This window comes from Bicyclus anynana, chromosome 5 (genome assembly GCF_947172395.1).
Source record: "Bicyclus anynana chromosome 5, ilBicAnyn1.1, whole genome shotgun sequence".
Lineage (NCBI taxonomy): Eukaryota > Metazoa > Arthropoda > Insecta > Lepidoptera > Nymphalidae > Bicyclus > Bicyclus anynana.
Genome location: NC_069087.1, coordinates 2912582 through 2936527, shown reverse-complemented (window position 1 = coordinate 2936527; position 23946 = coordinate 2912582). Strand labels below are relative to the sequence as shown.

Genomic DNA, 23946 nt, shown 5'->3' with positions numbered 1-23946 from the left:
CGTCCACTGCTGGACATAGGTCTCTTGCATGGACTCCCAAACAAAACGGTCTTGAGTCGCCAGCATCCAGCGGCTTCCTGCAACCCGTTTGATTTCTTCGGTCCACCTAATGGTGGGTCGACCAACACTGTGCTTTCCGGTGCGGGGTCGCCATTCCAGCACCTTGGGACCCCAACGTCCATCGGCTTTTCAAACTATGTGGCCTGCCCATTGCCACTTCAGCTTCGCGACTCGCTGAGCTATGTCAGTGACTTCGGTTCGTCTGCGGATCTCCTCATTCTTGATTCGATCACGCATAGAAATTCCAAGCATAGCTCGCTCCATCGCTCGCTGAGTGAATTTGATCCCATAGTGGCGACCAAGTCTCGGATCCGTAGTTCATCACGGGCAACACGCACTGCTCTAAATACACTAATCGATTTATTAAAGACTAGCTGACGCCGCGCGGTATTACCCGCGTGGTTCCCATTCCCGTAGGAATATGGGGATAATATATAGCCTATAGCCTTCCTCGATAAATGGGCTATCTAACACAGAAAGAATTTTTCAAATTGGACCAGTAATTCCTGAGATTAGCGCGTTCAATCAATCAAACAAACAAACAAATAAACAAACTCTTCAGCTTTATTATATTAGTATAGATCTGTGTAAGTAAGTAAGATGTGAAACATCGAGCGTGGAATTTTCAAAATGCCGGTAAAGACGATCTCTAGGTGTGTGCCAGTTTAAGTCAAATCGGACGTCATGAAGTAGTTCTAATGTAGCTTCCAAGATAACAATACAACACGATAAAATTTAAATAGATAACGTACCGCTGAAAACAAATTATATTTGTTCGCTCTAACAGCATACCATCCGAGCGCAGCTGTACATAGTACCACAGCAGCGGTGACTACCACATATATGGGGAGCACGAAGAATGAAAACCCAAAAAACTCGCCGTATTTAGCAGACATTACTATGAGGAGTGTGCCAATTGTCAAAAGCGACAATCCTGATACCTTTAACAAAAGAGAAAAAAAATCACTATAGTAACCCCGTAATAAATAAATAATAATCAACAGTTTTTTTTTTATTGAGAAAATACTTAAGCTTAACATATGTTTTCTGCTAACTTATTCTAATAACTATACAAATCATGCCCACGTAGAATGGTGGCAAGAATACAGGCTGCATTACCGCGCTATGGGTCGCAAATAGCGTTGCCAGGTGTCCGGATAAAGCCGGAAATGAATAGGCTTTTTGATTGCGTGTCCGGCCAAAATAAACAGTGTCCGGCTTTTTATATGTCGCAAACGAGCGTGGCCGAGCGCAGGCGAGTCGGTTATTTATCTAGAATTTAATTTTAACTGATGACTCCATTTCACTAATTTACTCGATTTTGTATAAATTTTATTAGAATGTAACCAGAGTTTTAGTAATATTAAAAAAATCTTCATTTTTCATACAATTATTACTGAGACACAAAATCCTCAATAATGTAGGGTGTCCGGGCTTTTTATCCAAATGTCCGGCCAAACAAGCAAGTATGTCCGGCTATTAGTTTTGGCGACCTGTCAACAGTTGCAAATAACAACAGAGATAGGTATATATATGTAGCGCATCGTGACTGTTATCGATTAATTGCTACCAGCTCACATAGTACAACAAATAAAGAAAAATACCGAGAGCAATTACCCAATTATAAATGCAGAAATACTTTAATTAGAATACTCATGAAGGAAATTAGGCAAAATCAAGATGATGCAAAAACAAGATGGTTGGAGTGTGCGAAAGAGAACAAAAGGTATGTATGTAATCGGATGTAAATGAAAACAGTGACATATTTCACCACTTACCAAGCGGAATAAGAACAAGGAGATGATGATGATCAGCATAATGAATGCCCAGGTTTATAGATAATACACCGATTGACGGCTTATGATGAATATACAATGTAACTACCTACATCCATCACAATTATCTACTTAATTGTATTAATATAAATAAAATATTACTTACAAACAATGCTATTGTGATAAACGAAATCAAACACTTGTGCAATGCCATTTTTAGCACAAATTGCTTACGTTACAAAACTACGCAACATTAAAATTGATATATTGTGGCGAAAGTTGCCAACAGAATGCACAAAAACTGCTGATAACATTTAAGCTCCGATACCGTCTACCGATTAGGTTATAGATTATCAATTGAATCATCATATATATCTACAGGAATATATGTTTATGCACAAAATGTTACTTACCCTAGTGCGAAATTCCACGTTATCGCAACTCGCGAACTAAAGTCCTTGTATCGACGAAGATTGTGCAACTTTTAGGTAGACCAAACTGTCTAAAATTTTTGGAAAAATCAGACCAAAGTTACGGCAAAATTAGACTATTATTTTGATTGAAGTAATTAGAGCTTTATAAGAGAGAGCCTATTCAGGGAAACACTACTGCCACCGTTTACTCCTAACGCCAAAATGCATTACTACTGGGTTTTATTGTAATAGTTTTAGTACCCAGTGTAAACTTACAAGCTATTGAGATTTTACATCATAAGTCTCAAGTGGATAGAAACAAAGTAGCGCATTGTAGGACGGATTGTATAAAACCGGCAACCAACGTCCCAAAGTCACCACCACACTACATTTTAAATTTTTAGTCGCCTACCATACTTGCCTGGTGGCAGGAGCATAGGATGACAAATCATCTTTTGTATAATCACGATGGTCACAAAGGACTTTTTCTACTCCCAGTTCGTAGTATACTTAATATAAAAATTAAAACCTCAAATCATATCAAAGCTATTTATTCCTACAGGTCGTTTGGTATTCATTACCACACGGCTATACCGTGCTACAATTATTTTTCGACGTACCTACCTATTATTTTGTTTTCGTACTTCAACCTTTCTTTGTACTATCTCGAGCCGTCTATGTAGGTATGTCTAATAAACCCATTCATAAATATTATTTTATATTTCATTTACATCTTTTAATGTATTTTGGATCCAAACACAGATTCTAGGTAGGTGTATGGAGGTTGCACTGGGTTTTATTAATGGGTAGGTATTCTGGTGTCGAGTGACGTGCACTTCATACATGCATTAAAGTACTGCATACCCTAGAGGTGTTTTTCGTAATGCTTATTTAATGCAGATTTTCCCAGTAAGGTTAATTTCTTACTAGTGCATACCCTGATCGACAATCCTATGCACGCTACTGCAGGTGTCACCAGCCAGCGAGTCACATACCCTTCAGAAGATGCCGTGGCTACATCGACACATTCAGCAGGGGTACACAACAGGCACTTATGCTGCGCTTTCTTTTAACCGTGGGTGCGTAAATGCATTTCCCACCAATGAAAGCTGGCAACGAAAAAGCTTTGTATTGACCTGTCCAATTGAATCCTTTTGTCTAGTTCAATTTTATTATCTACTAGCGGACGCCCGCGACTTCGTCCGCGTGGAATTTAGTTTTTGACAAATACCTCGGGAACCAAGGATTTTCCGGGATAAAAAGTAGCCTATGTGTTAATCCATGCTATGCTATTATATATAAACAGTACCAAACATTCATGTCATCAAAATCATGAGTTTTCGCAAATCTCGGAAACCATGGATTTTTTCGGGATAAAAAGTAGTAGTAGAAGTAATAGTAAAGTAGAGTAAAATCTATTTCCATTTCAAATTTAAGCCAAATCGGTTCAGTAGTTGCGGCGTTAGAGAGTAACAAACATCCAAACAAACACTTATAAAAACTTAGTAGGATAGGATAGATAAAAAACACAAGTCATGTAGGATTCTTTTTTATTTTTATAAAAAAAATAATTACTTAACTAATTATTAAGAAATTGTAATTAAGAGTGAAGCCACACCGCACCGGAAACATTTTGCCGCATCACTGTACACGTGTGGTATGCGGCGCCGCAGGCACACTTTGCTACGGCGCCGCAATACGGCACCGTTGCGGCGCTGTATCAAAAAGTGTGCCGGAACGCACTGTCTGGCAAATCATTAATTTTTGCCGCGCCGTGACTACGCCACACCGTGTGTCTCCTCCCTAACATCAAATAAATATAGGTACTGTCTACTAATAAATTAGTTATGTATACAAAAAACAAATTAAATTAATTTATCCTTGACTACTGACTAATTTTGGAATCATCAAGAACTAACCCAAAAGCTTTTTTTCATTGAGGTACCTAATTCACAATTGTCTTAGGAAATACTATATATTTTACTTACATTCCACGTTAGAAAAATTATATCAAAGTTTGTAAGTTTAATTTTAAATATTAAGTTATTTATAGAATAATTTAAAAAATCATTTATCATAAAACATTATCTCATAAATCGTATCGTAAGTACCTCAAAACTCTATAAGAGTGTGTAGCAAATAAGTATATTTTGAGGCTTTCATAAGAAATGCAAAACAAGGTATTAAAAGAAACTGCCCCCCAAATATTAAGTTATTTATCGCTCAAGTTCTACTTCCTCAAATTTGGATCTGTATGCCAGCCATCCAGCTGCGCCTGTTATTAGAGCCTGAAAGCAAAAACAGTTGTAATTTATACATAGACATGTCAAAAATGTATCTACTAAAGAACAACCATCCATCACATTGATGGCGTGGCATCATTTGCCATTCACTGGCTCAGTACGCTCCGATCAGAGCTGACGTGCATTCAATCGACGACTTAGTCACGGGATTCAAAATTATAATAGTTTACCTACAAGCACGTGATGAAAGCAGCCTTCACACTGATGGCTAGGCGTCATTTGCCATTCACTGGCTCAGTACGCCCTGGCCAGAGATGACGTGCATTTAATCGACGACTTAGTCACGGAATTCAAAATTAGAATAGTTTACCTGCAAGCACTTAATAACAGCAGCCTTCACATTGATGGCAAGGCGACTTTTGCCATTCACTGGCTCAGTACGCCCTCGTCAGAGTTAGCTTGCATTCAATCGACGACTTAATCTCGGGATTCAAAATTATAATAGTTTGCCTGTAAGCACGTGATGAAAGCAGCCTTCACACTGATGGCAAGGCGTCATTTGCCATTCACTGGCTCAGTACGCCCTGGCCAGAGTTAGCTTGCATTTAATGGACGACTTAGTCCTGGGATTCAAAGTTATAACAGTTTACCTGCAAACACGTGACAAAAGCAGCAGTCACGCCGATGGAATAAGCATTGTTTGCTAACGACTGGCTCAATACACTCTGGCATCCGGTTTGGTATGTCAGGGCTGACGTACAGTTGAACGGTGACACAGTCCCGGGATTCATGTGGCAACACGTCACTGGCAATCTATTGAAAGGCCAGTTTTGTTCCCCAGTGACACCGCAGCATTGGAACTGGAAAATAGTATTATCAAATTATTTTACGTTCGCAGATGACTCAATGGCTATACCTACATAATTATTAAATAAGCTAGAAAATCGCTCTTTTGATAGTAAGTAGGATATTTGACTTACCCCCATTTGCAGGTTATCCCAAGCTACATTGACGTTCATGTTGAGTCCATACTGATCTATACTTTGTGACATGGGCCTTTGTATTTCCCTGGACACTTTGTTTTGCAATTGGAATCCCAAGACGGTGATTGTTATTTCAAAAATTAATATTATTACAAGTAATACGACATACTGAAAATAAAACAGTCAACAAATTAGGTAAAATTATTTTTTTTCGAAACCCCTTATAGACTAAGGGCCAGATACCTCCTACTCGCTTTATGAAAGCTGAATGTTTTTCAGCTAAGCTTCTGCCCACAGAACATAGAAAATTCTAGAGCTAACGCTTTAGCAATAGATTGAGCAAGGGGGGCTTGCGTACCCTCTCTAAGAACATGTACGCTTATGCGTTTGACCTCATATGACCTCTTACCTGTCCATTGTACTATTAAAGTGTTTTTCAGATAGCATTGGTACGGTGACAGTCGCCTGTATGACGTTCATAATACGTACTATTATTGTGAATCGCGGCAAACTTTCAAGAGTAAAACGAACTGTCATCCGCACCATCCTACGTGAAACGAACTGTAAGGGCAATACTAAGAGTATTTTGATTTAGTTCACTACTTTTTGATAAGTGTCAGATAGTCTATTGTCAAACTGTTTTGTCACTTTCTTACTTTATGTCAAATGACAAAGACAAAACTTACGAATAAACACACAACAGACAGTGGTGAAACCAAGCGGTCCTATAAACTCTTTAACTAAATCTATACTAACATTATAAAGCTGAAGAGTTTGTTTGTTTATTTGAACGCGCAAATCTCAGGAAGTACTGGTCCGATTTGAAAAATTCTTTCAGTGTTAGATAGCCCATTTATCGAGAAAGGCTACAGGCTATATATTATCCTCGTATTCCGACGGGAACGGGAACCACGCGGGTGAAACCGCGCGGCGTCAGCTATATAGTCAAGAATATTTATATAAAGTAGCTACTTACTGCAGCTATAAAGTAGAATTGTTCTGATATAGCTCCATAATATCCGAGGATGGACGTCGCGAATATTATAGCGGCTGTCGCGATTGCGAAGTTAGGGACAGTGAAGAACTTTGTAGTCACAAAAATGTCATAGACATTAAACTTCGATAGAACAACTAACCCAGTTATGAGGAGGATGACTCCTGTTATCTGTAAATTAAAAAAAAAACTCATCACCGGTAGCTTATTAATTTCCTCCAGGGGCTCTCTCCTTATGCGAGGAAATTTGGAGTTCAAACCCATCATGCCACTTAAATGCGATTTAAGATGATAATGTTTGACCGTGTAACGAAAACGATCACTATCAGTAAGTCATTATCATTATCAGTCCATATTCGGCTCACTGTTAAGCACGAGTCTCCTCCTTTGGCTTCGATTCGGAGGACGTAGGTTCGAATCCGGGGCATACACCTATCGGAATCGTAATCTGCATGCTTTTCTGAGTTCAAAACTGTAAACAGAATGCGGTCCTCGGATTATGCACACTCAATACCTCACAGCGCCTGGTCTCTACATTTAATTTAAAAACCGAACACTTTTCTACTTTAGTTATTCGTAACGTAACTAAGGAATTTACGTAATACCCACCATAGACTAGAAATAATGTCAGAAACTTTTTTTGGATTTTGCTTACCAAAAACAAACTATTCACTGCCACTAAAGAATACCTGACCGATTTCAACACTTTTGGCACTCTCATTTTAGTTTTATAAATGTTATAAAATCAAAATCAAACACTGTTCGTGTTCTGTTTTATAAAAAACGTTAGTAATGGAAACTAAAGACATGGTTTATCAATCACGAACCGGCCAATATCTCTTTTATCTTGACGTTTAGATCTAATCTTTATCTCGCACTCAACAGGGTTCCGTCATCGAACAACTCACTTTTTACACGTACCTACTCGTACCTATTTACGAGTATCAATACAATCACTACATACTCACTCGTGAATATAAAACTAGCGGACGCCCCCGACCTCGTCCGCCCTTAGACCTCTTTAATCCAGCCCTTACAATTGTAAAAAGCCGCTGTAAAAATGGATTTTCCTAACATTTCCCTTCACTGCTCTGCTCCTATTGATCGTAGTGTGATGAAAAGTATACTTTCACTACTCTTGCTCAAAAACACTGTCATATTACCACTTCACAGCAGGGCTAAACAAGCATTTCAGCCTCTAGGGGCTAAAGTAATTTTGTTTTTTTTAATTCTTGTCTGTTACGAGTACTAGCCAAGTAGGTACTAGGCTACTATAAAACGGAGGAGGTTTTATTCGAATGTGGAATGCATTCATTTTTTATTTAATTTTTTTTGAGTTGCGAATAGAGCGAGATTTGAAGACATGAGACATCCTGTACGGTGTTGCCTTTTTCTCATGTGAAAGAAAAATGAAATTAAAAAGCGAGAATTTAAAAAACAATTGGCTTGAATCACACTTGATTTTTTTAAGAAATTCATTGTAACTTACATATTTTTCAACATAAATTGTTATTGTCTTCATCTAGTGAGAATGATGATCCTAATTTGGAGATGGATGAAATTTTCAATCTGTTACCATCAAAGTCGAGACACATTTACTTAAATACCTATCTAGGTAAAGTGGAGAAAACAACAACGAATGGATTCACTTACGGAAGGAGTTTTTTAAACTATTATCTCCCACGTTTACCTCACATAGGTATAGGTAACATTCATTATCCATCTTCACAGTAGTCGGAAATTATATTACCGGGTAAAAGCATCTCCCTTAATATCCAAAATTGTAGACTTTGTACATTTAATTTTCAATAAAAATAAATCATTGAGTAGGTATTGTACTAAACTATTTTATTTTCTCGCAATCGTAGTGAAAAGTAGAGTGTAACACGTGGGGCTAAACTTCTAAGGGCTAAACCCATTATAAACTCGGTTTCTATTTAGGCCTAAAAATACATCGTATATAATGGGTCTTTTTAGCCCCTTGTATAACAATCTACTATTAAAATATGACTCTCTCTCTCTATCTCTCTCCAGTCGATTACATGAGGATCGTGACCACCTTGGCGAGTCATCTTTCGGTATACAATGCTCCTCTATCGGATACGCTCGCTGGCCAATTGGACGGTACTGTAAAAGGTGCGGGCTCCTGTTTCCTTGAGAAGACAATCGAGTTGGAGAACTACCACGAGGCCGTTTGCCTTCCACTTTTTTCACCACCCATCCACAATCTTTTTTTCCAAGTTGGCGACAAAATATGACAAATATCTATCCTTAAAAAAAACTGTGTTTTCTCATGTGCAAAGTATATTTACACGATACAAATCACAAAGAACTTTTTTAAAATTGTCTGTCTGTTTGTTTGGTCGGGCTTTTCACTGGAACAATTTTAATGGGACTTTCACTAGTATATAGATGAGGTTATATGTAGATAATTCATGGTTTATGCAGATTGTGTGAAAAACTGAACTTCATGCGAAGTTGCGGGCGTCCGCTAGTATACACAGAAGCACAATTATCCGCCCACTTTTATGTAATCGCGTCATATTAAAGTTTGCGGATAAACAATCATAATATTAGAATAAAACATGTAATATGACAGCTGATGAATATGCAAATATAATATAGAAAATCCTTTATAATAAACACACCCATCTCACGAAAACTACCATAAGTCGTCTCACAATAATATTTTCCAGATGAGGGAATCGAATCCACGGCCTTGAACACAAAAGGCAGACACCGTATCCACTGCGCCACTGCGTCACTCGCCCACCACGGTCTCAAGCCGTCAAGCATCCAGCGACTCCAAAATAATAAATTTTATCAGACTATGAGGGAATGGAAGAGATTGACATTAATAGATACTACTGTGGGATATAGGAGATGATGACTTCATCATACAAGGAACATTTTAAAACTATCTACCTACGTGATTTAATTTAAAAACGACATCTACTGGCCACTTATCTAAAATTAACGCAGTAATTTTTCATAAACGCTAATAAATGACACTAGACCGGGCACTAGTCAGTAAATATACTTATTCTAAATTAAAGTGATTATATGTATCTAAGGATCAATGATTATAGAAAACGCATGTCATTTCATACTTTTTTTTTAAATATGTATTGTTTTACCATAAAATATTATTCAATTTAATTAATCCATTACTTATCTAATAGTTCTATGTTTATTAATCAAAATTTTCATTAACAAAAGAACAATTACCTACTAATTATTATTAACTGTGATGTAACTAGCGATCTATACCCTCATTTTTATTAATTTGTTTGTTGGACATTTGGACATCGAATACGCCTTCATAGATTCGAAGTAAGGTTGGTCAACAGATGGCGCTAGTTGCGAAACACCTCATAAATGGAAACTATTCTCAGAGAATTTTCAGTTACTAAATAAAAGTAAATATTAATTATTATTTCAACTCGGACGAATATTTGGTGTGAGTTTTTAATAACATTTTAATTTAGCACGATTGTACCGCGGTTATGGATATTTTTACTGGTAACATTACCTAAAATATGAATCATCAACACCTGGAATGGGCAACCCTGCAAATTAATTTTGTTTCGGAATCGAATTGCGTTGGCGTTCGGCAGCTGTTGGTAGAACTAATTTTTATCGAAAAGATAAAATTTGGCGGTAAGCTCGAGCTTTTCGTACAAATTGCGCAGTGCTCTGTATTATTTAAATAAATTAAATGCTTCAGAAGTGTAAAATATAATCCTAAAGGTGAAAATATCCGTGTAAACAGTTTTCCTTGTTGTCTCAAGGCAAGGCGCAAATCGATGTTTTGCTTTGCCTTTGACTTGTAAAGTGCGCAGTGTTGAGTGTACGGTTTTTAATATAAAATATTTTGATTGTTCCAGATTTTAAAAATAGAATACAAATAAAAAAATGGCTATCGGTGCAGGAATGTCGTGTGTCAAGTACCTCTTATTTTCCTTCAATCTTTTGTTTGCGGTAAGTTCTTTCTTTTGACCGACTTACAAGGCCAATATTTTCTTAATTATCCTTTAAAAAAGGCTCCCTTTTACATTTACATATAAAAACTTGTTTTTGAGAATAAGCGAACAGCTGTGCACTTCTATTGCAATTTCATGAATACAAAACAAGTTGTAAGGATTGCACAACAAAATTAAACTAGTTATTGGTCTTTTACGATAATGAATATTCAGAATAAAGTTTTATCTTTATTATTTTACAAATATAATCTGTTATGATAGTACTCATATTAAATTTCCCTTCCAAACTTGTTTGTTTTCATGTAATGAATTTTGTGGGCGGATCCAATCCAAAAGTAATGCATGAAAATTTACAAGTAGAGCCTTTTTAGACTTAACGTGCCAAACTTTTAATAATGGACAATTGTAACTTTCATGGTGGTGTTACAGGACTAATAAGTGCTAATAGGTTTATTAAATGTACATTTACAAAATACTACTAAATAATAATTTAAATTGAACTTTGTACATAAAACAAATTTCAAGGTTTATTATAATATTTAAGTACCCTCAGAGGAAATTCCTTCTCCAGCAGATTGCTTCAAAAATGGTTCAAAATTCATTTATTTCAAGTGGGCTCTGTTTACTTTTGAAACGTCAGTTGACTATTTGTAAAGATTCTACCACCGGTTCGGAAGGCAGGTTCAGCTGGGAAGAGCCTGCAAGAAACTCGACAGCTGCTCTAAAAAATTATACAGTATTATAATTTGTGATTTGATTTTTTTGTACTGTTTATCAGAATCATCTGAAACTCATACTGTTGTTTTATTGCAGATAACTGGTCTGATAATTCTGATAGTGGGCGCAAAATCAGAGATCAATGCCCATCCTTATGTGGACCTGACGGATGAGAGCTTCTATACATCGGCACCTGTTATCCTGATTATTGTCGGCCTGATTGTGTTTGTGGTGGCCTTCTTTGGATGCTGTGGTGCTGTCAAAGAGAACCACTGCATGATTGTAACAGTAAGTACTTAAGTTATTATAGAATATCTTAACTTCTTGACTAATATGATAAAGGGGAATGCCCACCGGCCAATACAACATTGGCCCGAGGATCCCAGGTATACCCCTGTATAAAAGTATATGGAGATGATAATATAATGTTATAGTGATCTGGTTAAATAATTGGCTTAATAAAAGTATGTTTCTTGAAGAAAAATACATTTTTTCATCATGATTTTTGCTACACAGCTTCACTCACATCAGAAAATTTTAACTGTTTAAAAGATTATTATCACTAAGTAACTTAATTTATAGTTTATCATCGTCATTCCAAGAAAACTGGTAAAACAGAAGCCTGTCAGAAGTTAAAAATAGGCGCATGTTTTACAGAATCTTAATGCACACACATAGACATTAAGCCACATAAATTCATAATTTTACCTAAAATCATCTTTATTAGCTTATTTTAAAGACCCACTACAGGGCCAGGCCTCTCTTCATGTAGAAGAAAGGATATGGAGCTTAGACCCACCATGCTGCTCCAATGTAGTCTCCTTGTAGGAGAGGGGTTATATAGCTTTGGCCCACCACACTGCTACTATGCGGATTGATGGGCCTAGGTATATGTTTCTTTACAACTACTATCAGATAATGATAGTGACCGGAACCGTTGGCTTACCATTCTCAGCATTTTTTTTTTTTTTTTTTTTTTTTCTTCTGGGTTTATCTGCGATCAGTATCATAACTATAAGCAGATGTGTTCGGTGATAACTTCGCTTTTCGAGTGTATTCCCCAGTGAGAATATCCCCTCATTGTTTTTATAGATTAATAGGTTTAAATAATGTGCTTTCTTTTAAGCCTGCTCTGATATGTTCTGTGAATCAATTTTGAAGCCAGAACATTTGGATGACTCCTTAGTCGTGTTTTGTATTTTTCAGTGACGCTGTCAATCTCTTCATTGACAGTTTTCACCTTTAGTTGCTCGTGAATCTCGTCATTCTTTATGAACCACGGAACTACACAGATCCTTCTCAGAATTAAGTTTTGGGTCCTTTGCAGGATGGATATGTTAGAGTTGCTGGAACTTCCCCATAGCTCGATGCCATACATCCAGACCGGCTTCAATAGTACCTTATATAGCAAGAGTTTGTTATCAATGGATAGTTTGCTATTCCGACCTGCTATCCAGTGTATGTTCTTATATCTTATGTTAACCTCTTGTCTCTTTGTTTTGATATGGTGGTGCCAGGTCAAACGCCTATCAAGGTGCAATCCCAGGTATTTGACACTCTCTTTATGTGGAAGCTCAATTCCATCTAGGAATACAGGAGGGCAGTTTTCTTTGTGTAAAAGTAACTTGCACAGACTTTGAAGTGCTGACATTGATTTTATTTGATTGAAGCCATTTGGATATTGCTTCTAAACCTTTTTGAAGTGACCTTGAAGCAACTGCAGGGTCTTTGTCGGTAGCTAGAACCGCAGTGTCGTCGGCAAATGTAGCAGTTGTAACCCCTTTTACCTCTGGAAGATCTGCGGTGTATAATGTATACAACACAGGCCCCAAAACTGAACCCTGCGGAACGCCCGCCTTTATTTCATAAAATTTAGATGTTACATCTATTTCCTTTACCTGAAACAATCGTTCTGAAAGGTAGGATTTCAGTAACAGGTAATAGCTATGAGGGATGTGTGTTTTAATTTTATATAATAGACCATCATGCCAGACTCGATCAAAAGCCTGTTGAATATCGAGAAAGACTGATGAGCAGTATTCTTTATTTTCCAATGTTTCTCTTATTTTATCACAAACCCTATGTACTTGTTCAACAGTGGAATGCTGCTGCCGAAATCCGAATTGGTGGCTGGGTATTGTGTTATTGGCATTTAATATTGGTAAGATCCTTCGCAAGAGAAGTTTCTCGAATAATTTTGAAAGAATAGGCAGTAAACTAATTGGTCTGTAGGAAGTGATTTCGGTAGGCGGTTTACCAGGCTTAGGTATCATCAGTATTTGTGATACTTTCCATAGTAGTGGGAAATATTGTACTCTTAAAATTCCATTGAAAAGCGATGTTAAGAATACAATTGCCTTTTTTGGAAGTTGTTTCAATATTTCATTTGTAATAAGGTCGAATCCTGGGGCTTTTCTATCAGGCAGTCTTTTAATTGTTCCCCACATTTCTCTAACTGTGACTGGGACAGGTGGAAGAGACATCTGAAGGTCCATGTTAAGATGCTGACTAATATTCAGTTCAGATTCAGGATCTGAGATATTGTTTGGACAGAAGACTTTTGCTAGATGCTCAGCAAAAACGTCGGCTTTTTCCTGTGGACTTCTCGCCCAATGCTGGCTTGTTTTGATAGGTGGTTTATGAATTTGAGGTCTGTTGTAGAATTTTGTAAACTTCCACAGAGAATAATTAGTGTCAGCTGTAGGACTTAGTGACTCCAGTTGAGATTCAAGAGTTGCATCGTGCCATCTCTGCAACATTTCCGAGAGATTTTCTGCAGCAGTGATGAAGTTTACTTTATCCTGGTGAAGTCGACTTTGGTGCCATATCCGACGTAATCTCCTTTTATTTAGAACAGCTCTTTTAATGTCCAAAGGATAGTTTTCTATTTTATTGCAATTCTGAGTCTCTGGTGTATTAATCCAGCAAGCATTTTGTATCAGAGTCGTTATGAATACGGCCGCCTCTTCTATGTCATCATGTGTCTTGAGAGCTACTTTTAAGTTGATTTTAGCTTTGATATACTCCCTAAATGATTCCCAGTCTGTGCGTTTGTTATACAGCGACTCTGCTTTCATATATTCAATTACTTTAGTGTCAACTGTTAATAAAACAGGTGTATGATCAGATAGACTATCAAAGCAAGATTCAGGTTTCAGGTAGTGCTTAGTCAATCCTTTTGTTATAAAGAAATCCAAGAGGTCTGGTAGCTTCTTCGGGTCACTTGGCCAGTAGGTTGGTTCACCCGTTGAGACTGTTCTAAGGTTGTTATTATCTACACATACCTTCAATTGTCTACCTCTAGTTGTAGTTAGCCTAGATCCCCAAAATGTATGTTTAGAGTTCCAGTCTCCTCCTACTATAAAGCGGTTACCAAGACTATCAAAGTAATGGGAGAACATGGTAGCTGTTATTTTATGTTTCGGGGGGCAATACACTGCAGATATAACAATCATGCCTGCTTGATCCTCAACAGCAATGGTTGTCGCCTGTATATGTTCGGTTTTGTATTGTGGCATTTGATGATGTTTTACTGAGTTTTTGACTATGACTGCAGTGCCAGCATGACTTGTTCCATCTGGGTGGCCTGTATGGTAGCACTGAAAGTCTTTGAATTTGATGCAGGTTGATGAGTTACAGTGTGCTTCAGAAATTAGAAGTATATCAAGTTTATGCTCTATCATAAATATTTCAACAATGTTTTTGTTCGGTGTTAATCCGTTTATGTTGTGGGTAGCTATTCTAAGAGAACCTATTTGGATGATAGTCTATCAACAAGTTTGACCATAAGACTCATAAGAGTACTTATTTGTTGTAGGATCATATCAAACTTCTCAGATTGTTTTATAAGAATTTGTTCCAGTGTAGGATGCACTCTGCTGGAGTCTGAATTTTCATTTATGGGTTCATTATGATTATTTAATGTTGCAGCATATGACTTTTTTGGTGGCTTCTCTTTGCTAATAGGCTCGTCTTGTTGTGGGATATTTCTGGTAAATCTCAGCATTTGAACTAATAATTTCTTGGAATAAGTATAAGCACTCTGTTCTATGGAATATAAAACAAATAAACGCTGATGAAACTGGACTTTAATCAATATAGGTCTCAAATTGGCTAACCAATGTATAAATTAGGCTGCTATGATTCATCTCATACCTCAAAGAAATAAAAAATAACTACAATAGAATATAAAATACCTATAGATATGCAAGTAGGGCGCTTTTATCTCTTTGTTTTATTGTTGGTCGCATCGTAAACATTGAATGATTGCGTGACGTTCCAACACTTGTTTATTTTCTCTCACAGATGCAACAACTTTTGCTATGCCCTTGAGATGATCTGGGTTCAGTCAAATAAGTCCCCAGAGAGTAATTTCCAGAGAGATGTATCAAATACTAGCTGACTCCGCGCGGTTTCACCCGCGTGGTTCCCGTTCACGTAGGAATATGGGGATACTATATCCTAAAGCCATCCTCAATAAATGAGCTATCTAACACTGAAAGAATTTTTCAAATTAGACCAGTAGTTCCTGGAATTAGCGCGTTCAATCAATCAAACAAACTCTTCAGCTTTATAATATTAGTATAGATGTTATTTATTAGAGAGATATTCAAAGCAATAAGTGAGCAAAATTTTTGGCTCATTAATTTGAAATGGGTGGTTCTTCTTAAGTAGAGAGAGTAAGAGTTCTTCTAGAGTATAGAAGGACCTGATCAATTTTGTATGTAGCAAATGCCATTTACTAAAATACTTTTACTAATTATTACTCATTAATAATGGCAAAATAATGAAATTTGCGTTAATTAATGACGATTGATTAAAGTAATTAGCATTTTTGTGGGTCAACCTTACTCATACTTACACTACATAAATTACACTAAAATAAAGGTAACCTACCATTTTCATGCAATTTGGGCGAAAAAATACATTGCCAACCCTGAGGGCTCTTTAGAAAACTGTATTGGAAAAGGAATTTTCCATTATGTACAATTTGCACGTATAATGACTACCCAGTTAAAAACCTTGTGCAAGCCTACGTATTTTTTAGAATAATATTTATACATAAATTATGTTCCAACTTTTTTATTCTTTACAAGTTAGCCCTTGACTACTATCTCACCTGATGGTAAGTGATGATGCAATCTAAGATGCTAGATTGATATGAGGAGGGTGAAAATCCACACCCCTTTCGGTTTTTACACGACATTGTACCGGAACGCTAAATCGCTTAACGGTACTTTAGCCGGTAGGGTGGTAACTAGCCACGGCGTAAGCCTCCTACTAGCCAAACCTGGACTTATTAAGAAAATCTCATTTGACTCAGTTCAGGGGATCGAACCCAGCACCTCTTGTAAATCCACCACGCATACTACTGCGCCACGGAAGACGTCAACACCAGTCAAAACTAGTCGGGAAAGACTGTGTTAGGAGTGGGTGTGACGTGCACTCAATAGATGCAAAAATGCACTGTCTACCCTGAGGTGTCATTACGAACCTGCTTTGGAAATGGAATTTTCCATTTTGTAACCAAATTGTACATATAGTGCATACCCTAGGTGAACACCCTGTGCACGCCACTGGTACTAGGTACGACAATAGTCCAACGGGGCATCGATCATCGATCCACCACCTCTCGATGATGAGTCCGACCGCTTTACCGTTGAGCTATTGAGGCTATTTATACTTTACTGCTTCTTTGCTAAGTGATGACACAGTGTAGGATGAAATGTTCTGTCTGAACTAGGGGAGTTTAATTAGGCATTCGCGATTCGAGGCATCGCTCAGACTTATATACGACTAGCGGACGCCGGCGACTCCTTTCGCGTAAATTTTTGTTTTTCACGAATCGCGCAGAAGTTTATGATGTTTGGCATGATCTCAAAAACTATTCATACATAGATGTTCACTTCTAAATAAATGAGGAATTGTCTAAAGGCACACTCATTTTTGACATTTATCTATTACTAGCAGACTTTGTCCACCCTTAGACCTAATCCGGCCCTCTCACAAAATCCGTTCGTCTACTACCTTTGAACTACTTCCCTGGCAAATTTCAACTTTGTACGTCAAGCGGTTGTCGAGATATCGTGAACTTTTTGCATTTATATATTAAGATTCATATTAGCATTGGCGTATCTAGGATTATTTCCTAGGGTGGGCCCAGTCCCACCTTAAAGGGTCAGCCACTTACTTACCGCTGAACAGAGTTGGCACTCATTATGGAAATGTCGTTTACAATGTTTGTGGACGCTGGCCTCTGAAACGGGTCGACTGATTTTATTGATTTCTCTTTGTACATTTTGTATTTTGGCGTCCATCATAGAATTTTAAATCGGTAGCCCAGAATTCTAGAGTGGGCACTGAACCATTCTAGGGTAGGCCCGGTCCACCTGGCCCACCCGCTATATATGCCTATCCATATTAGGAATATCTCGGCTCCTTACGAGCTCGGCTTCTTTTAGAGGCCTAGAGGGCTATCCTGTTACGATGTTTGCAACAAGTTTCGAATTCACCAGTCTTTCGCTTTCTATAGTATCGTGTTAGACAGGGACAACGGTTGATAGTGTTGAGTTATACCTAAATTCATATCTTACTAACATTATAAACGTTTGTCCGGATGTTTGTTTGAATGTTTGTTACTCTTTAACGCCGCAACTACTGAACCGATTTGGCTGAAATTTTGAACGGAAAAATTCATAGTTCCCGAGGGATTTGTGAAAACTAAATTTAACGCGGACGAAGTCGCGGGCGTTCGCTAGTATGTACATGTATTCTCTTACTAAAAATTACCTCACTGCGTGACTAAGAGGTTGGATATAAAACTAAACATAGGCAAACTATTGTGCAGAAGTATTTGTTATGTTCTGTTATCGGTTATCGAAACGGAAAGCAGATAATGTTACGTTCGTTGTAATATATTACAATATGTTGATTGATACTTATAAGTCTGATGCTTGTCTAGTGGCTTTGGTAACGGCTAGCTATTGCTGGCAAAGAAAAGTCATCGCTATCTCCATTCGATGCCACAAAGGAACCAGGGGATTATAATTAAACTAGCCTATGTGTTAATAAATTTCAGTAGGTGTCCAATATTTGGCATTCATTGGCTTTGGGGGCACGGTAGTGTCCACGCAAAGGCAGAACACCGTTAGCGCTTGGCACTACTTGGGAAAATTTTATCTAAATAACACCAATTTGCAATCTTTATACCTGCCTATTAGAAATAATTTGTTCATACATAATATAGCTAATAAAATAAAACAAATAATAGCTATGTAAATTTTTATCAATACTCGTAGTTATCACTATAAACATGTATAAGTTTGCCTCGTCATGGCGGATACAGGATACACGATTAGTAAAGCCATTCAGCTTAATTATTAAGGTTTCCGTCTTCCTGACCGCGGTATATCAAACTACATCAGTGGACTATTGTCCATCAAATCCCGTGTATTTACAACACACTAATAGGGCTGCCGAGTCACAGTCATTTAAAAATAGTCTTTTTTTTTTTTTCATCAAGAGCTAACTTTTATTTATTATTTACTTACACATTAGTTATACTTCTATACCTAAGCCGTAATAGCATAGTGGATATGACCTCTGCCTCCGATTTTTTCAGTAGTTTCTCAAACGGTGAAGTCGAGTCGAGTCGAGCTCGTGTCTTTTAGAAACTTCGTAAATTTTGGAAGTCCTGCATCCACTGCAGTCCATCGGCTGATATGATTATGTTTATAAAGATGTCAAGTATGTATTGTTGTAGGGGGTAATCTCTGGATCTACTGAACCGATCTTGAAAATTCTTTTACCACTAGAAAGCCACGTTAGTTGCGAGTGTCATAGGCTATATTTTATCCCCGTATTATTACGGGAACGAGAATCACGCGGGTGAAACCGTGGGGTGTCGGCTAGTCTACATATGCAAGTTGATACCGCATTATAAAATTAAATGGTATATATTGTTATTTAATTGTTAGTCTCCTCTCATACTAACAGGAGACTCGTGCTCAGCAGTGAGCCGAATATAGGTTGTTAATGACGATGATAATGATGAATAAATAGTATGTTGCAAAAACTACTACTCGTACATACTTAGTTTATAATATTTTTGGAATCAAATAGGTCACAACACACAAATAACTATTCCTAAGTAGGAATACCTATTAAAAATGTTTACCTAATAAATTTTTCTTCGTTTAAGTTAGTCCATCTTAAAATATCGGCATTTATTTCAAAATTACCCATAAAACCGGGATTTGAATCTCCACTACAATGACAACAATACAATGAAAAGAAGCAATGCAACCAAATTGTAGATTATGCAAATTAACATAGTGATAAGTAAGCTAAACCCACAATATTCCATCCAATCCGCTAGATGCCAATTGACCGCGACCAGAATCCGTGACCTCTGACACGCTTCATTCGTCTCATCTTATAAACGGTCACTTCCCTTCCCTTTAATTTGACGTTAATAGGTCCATTTTGTACGTGTACTTATATTGTATGAAGTACAGAAAACTAATGAGTTGTCATCATTGGTTGCTCTCTTAATAGCTGGGGAAATCTGTTACGGTATTGCGTTTTTTTTTTCAGCACGATTTTTGTCTTGGTCCTTTCTTACCACCTGTAGGTATATGTCGTCAATACATTTACTCAGCTGTCTTCCTGCTTTTAGCATAGGAAAGTCATAGAGAATAAATACATCATCGGGCTAGCACCGCCTTCAAACTGATCATCAGTTAGTACATAATATGATATATAGAACTTAGTATGATTTTATTTATCGCTTTTTAGTTTAGTCAGTATGTTTTTGAAGTCTGTTGAATTTTTTTTTATTATACCATCAGTCAGTAGAATCAGATTCATGATGGAAGTGGTGATGTTAGTTGGAAAGCCCAATAGTCCATAACAAAACATCGCTGCGTAAATCACTCACTTTTAACACGCCTGTGTTCAACGCAATACATGCATCGACCTGAGTCACAGGTTTAACCTAAACACATCGATATTGTCTTGTGGTAGTAGTTTCTAGAATAGGTACACAAAATATGACAAAATGACATAAGGTATGACAAAATAATAAAGTATCTGAACAAAAAAGCTACAATCATTTGCACTATCATTATCGGTCGTAAGAACACCTCAGTCTCATTCAGCTAATCTCGCTCTTGAATATAAATATAATACAGATAGCGGACGCCCGCGACTTCGTCCGCGTAAATTTCGATGTCAACTTTACTACTACCCCTACCCTACCACTACCCCAACCCTACCCAACCCCTACATCTACCCTACCCCTACCCTACCCCTACCCCAAACCTACTCCTACTCTACCCCTACCTTACCTACACCCTACCCCAATCCTACCCCTACCCTCCCCGTACCCTATCCCTTTCCTACCCCTATCCCACCCGTACCCCTATCTCACGCCTATCCTACCCCTACCCTACCACTTCCCTATACTACCCGTACCTCTACCCTACCACTACCCTACCTCTACCCCTACCCTACCTATGCCCTAAACCCGGCCCTAAACCTACCCTACCCCTACACTACCCCTACACTTCCCTACCCGTACCCTACCCTACCCTGTAACTTCTCTATCTTACTCCTACCCTTAGCAAAATCGGTCCAGTCCTTCGAGAGTGGTGGTATGACCAAGAGAAATAGAGACTTCTATGCTAATAATATAAAGAGGTAAAGTTCGTGTGGTTGTAGGAGGTAATCTCTGGATCTACTGGACCGATTTGGAAAATTGTTTTACCAATAGAAAGCTACGTTATTTGCGAGTGTCATAGGCTATGTTTGATCCCCATATTCACACGGGAACGGGAACTACGTAAATGAAAGCGCCGGGCGTCATATAGCGGAATTTCTGCGTCTTTTAGAAATTTTGTATTATCTCCGAAACTATTTAAGTAATTAACATACTGTAAAGGGCAAATCTTATCTCCATAATATCCTTGTGATTATTGAATAATTTATTTTAATAAGGATTAAAGTTTAGTTGTATAAATAATGACGTAAACCTAAGTATATAAAATTAATAATTTTTAAAACACAAAAACTACTATATCTGCTAATATATAGAAGATAGATATATGGTGTCGCGGACTTTTTTGTAGAACTTTTAAGGATACATAAAGTCTCTATACATTAATTTCAATTTTACACAATAGTTAAGGCAGCGCATGCGAATAAGTCTGTTTAAGAGGATTTTCAGTCCGACTTGTATGACAAAAACTGTGATAACTCGGCTAATATATATGATACCAATATAAAATATAACCTATAGCACTCCCCGATAATGTAGCATTCTACTGGTGAAAGAATTTTTAAAATCGGACCAGTAGTTCCGAAGATTACCCCATTTAAAAAATGTGACAAACTTACAAACTTACAAACTTTACCTCTTTATAATATTAGTATAGATTAGTGACCTTATTCCAAAATATCTAATGAGTCAAGACATGTGGATCATCTAAAAGAATCGGATAGCAACATCAGATTGCTACACGTAGAACTATTATTGTCTGTTTTGTGTTTATTATGTTAGGACACCGTCGTGTGTGAATAGGACACGCGATTTGCAGGGTTCCGCGACATATTTTTAATGTACCTTTTGGAAATTGTGTTTTTAAAGAACATCTTTTTGTATATGGAAAATTCATCAATTCGTCATTCAAATTCGTCAATAAAATAAGACAGTCTCTCGAAAAGAAAGAATATTGCTCGGCGGCCTTTTTAGACGTTCAACAAGCTTTTGACAGAGTGTGGCATAAAGGCCTACTATATAAAATAAAAAAGGACTTCCCACACAACATTTACACTCTGCTTAAATCTTACTTGGAAGACAGAATATTTCAAGTCGTGGAGGGCGAAGACAGCTCTAAGTTTTACGAAATCAAAGCAGGTGTCCCGCAAGGATCAGTGTTGGGACCAGTGCTCTATACCCTGTATACTGATGACTTGCCTGATACGCCAGGTATCCTCACAGCAACGTTCGCTGATGACACTGCGGCGCTAAGTAGTAACACAAATCCCAAAGTGGCATCACAAAAACTTCAGAACCACCTAAATGACATAGACCAGTGGATGCGAATTTGGAGAGTCAAAGCCAGTGCATCCAAATCTACTCACGTCACTTTTACACTTAGACCCGAAAACTGCCCAGAGATAAAACTTGGTAAAGAGACTCTACCACAGAGCAACGAAGCTAAATATCTAGGTTTTCATCTAGATAGAAGGCAAACCTGGCAGGCTCACATAAAAAAGAAGAGAGAGGAGCTCCGTATTCGCACTACATCCTTAATGTGGTTACTCGGCCGCCACTCCAGACTGTCACTCAACAACAAGTTACTCGTGTACAAAAGTGTTCTAAAGCCAATCTGGACGTATGGCTTGGAGCTGTGGGGCACAGCCAGTCACTCCAATATTGAGATACTCCAGAGATACCAGAACCTAGTATTCCGCACAATACTAAACGCCCCCTGGTTCACCAAAACAGCAGACATGCATGAGTATCTTGAAATGCCGACTGTCAAGGAAGAAATAAGAAAGTACGCCATAAAACACAAAAGCAGACTACAAGAACACACAAATAGTCTTGCCAAATTGCTTATCACGCCTGGTAAGACCAAAAGGCTAAAGCGATCCACTGTGGATGAATTATGTGGTGGACAGTAATACCCGAAAAAAGGACCATAACACGAAGAGTCACTTAATGGAGTGACCTTTAACTAGAAACATGATCTGCTATGAAAAATTCAGTTTATAGTCAAGCGACTGATCACTGATAGATGTAACTGAACACAAGAAATGTGTATATGGAAAATTAGCGGACACCCGCGACTTTGTCTCCATCCTGCTTATAACCTACCTTCTTTCCTTATGACCGAGCTACTTTAAGTTTACTACTTACCTACTTAATCTGCCACAGGAAATTCAATTTTAATTACATATTCCGTGGGAACCATGGATCTTTCTGGGATAACAAGTAGACCATTAATTAATAATTATGTAATAAAATCTATTCCTAGCAAATCGATTCAGTATTTGCGCACGAAGGAGTAATAGCAATGACGGATAAACATACACACACACAAAATTTCATCTTTATTAGTGTGATAAACTTCCTTCCTTCCAAGTTAGCGTGACATCATTTAGACTGCAAGATTGATCTATCCTCAAGAATTAATAAAAACAACGAATTATTATTTATTACTCTCAACGGAACCCTAAACATAAATAGGAATCAGCTTAACAATGCATTGGGGAAACGCTTCTACAAAGTAAAACATACTTGGCACAGTTCCAATGTGACATTTAAATAACTTGTAAATGTAATTAAATTACCACAATATTGCAATATATTCATATAAATGTTGCTCGAAATTGTTTCATTTGGTTATATTTAAATACATGTTTTGGGTATAGATAAAAATATACACTTCCTGGTGGCGATTTATGTAGCAAAAAGTCAAAAATATTTCATTTTTATTGCATTTGCACTCGACTGCAGAAGAAGAATTATTTTTTTCGATACTCAATCTTTGACACCCTCGACCATTTGATGGATTTTGACATCATATCAACCGATGGACGTCCACTGCAGGACAGGCCTTTTGTATGCACTTCCAAACTTCACGATCATGCGAATCCCTGCGACTCACTTGATGTAGTAGTCCACTTTGCAAAACACTTCGCTTTTTAGTGCAGGGACGCCATTCCAGCATCTTGGGACCCGAACGCCCATCAGCTCTTCGAATTATGTGCC

General features: G+C 37.6%; 2 protein-coding genes across 3 annotated transcripts in view; one reads left to right on the top strand and one right to left on the bottom strand.

Annotated features, from left to right (window-relative positions):
* Positions 1-4464: 4464 nt before the first annotated feature.
* Positions 4465-7189, bottom strand: LOC112048516 (leukocyte surface antigen CD53-like). Its single transcript, XM_052881843.1, has 5 exons — positions 7124-7189; positions 6451-6639; positions 5472-5642; positions 5142-5351; positions 4465-4536 (listed from the first exon to the last, which is right to left on the bottom strand). Exons 1-5 carry the CDS (start codon positions 7187-7189, stop codon positions 4465-4467), a joined length of 708 nt encoding a protein of 235 aa, XP_052737803.1.
* Positions 7190-9997: 2808 nt separating this feature from the next.
* LOC112048504 (CD63 antigen) overlaps positions 9998-23946 on the top strand; it is a 29775-nt gene continuing 15826 nt past the window's right edge. The window contains exons 1-3 of one of the 2 annotated variants that reach the window (XM_024086037.2): positions 9998-10128; positions 10356-10449; positions 11265-11456. In XM_024086037.2, the coding sequence (XP_023941805.1) occupies positions 10384-10449; positions 11265-11456 (258 nt within the window). In that variant the 5' untranslated portion in view covers positions 9998-10128; positions 10356-10383. Of the gene's footprint in view, positions 10219-10355; positions 10450-11264; positions 11457-23946 lie in introns of both variants that reach the window. The other variant, XM_024086038.2, reaches the window with a different exon arrangement.

Excerpts from the sequence above, each read along its gene's own strand:
- LOC112048516 (XM_052881843.1), bottom strand. The coding sequence starts at position 7,189 with ATGAGAGTGCCAAAAGTGTTGAAATCGGTCAGGTATTCTTTAGTGGCA. Across the intron at positions 6,640-7,123 it reads CAGTGAATAGTTTGTTTTTG|ATAACAGGAGTCATCCTCCT; the intron begins GTAAGCAAAATC and ends TTTAATTTACAG. Across the intron at positions 4,537-5,141 it reads CTTTTGTCACGTGTTTGCAG|GCTCTAATAACAGGCGCAGC; the intron begins GTAAACTGTTAT and ends TTTTGCTTTCAG.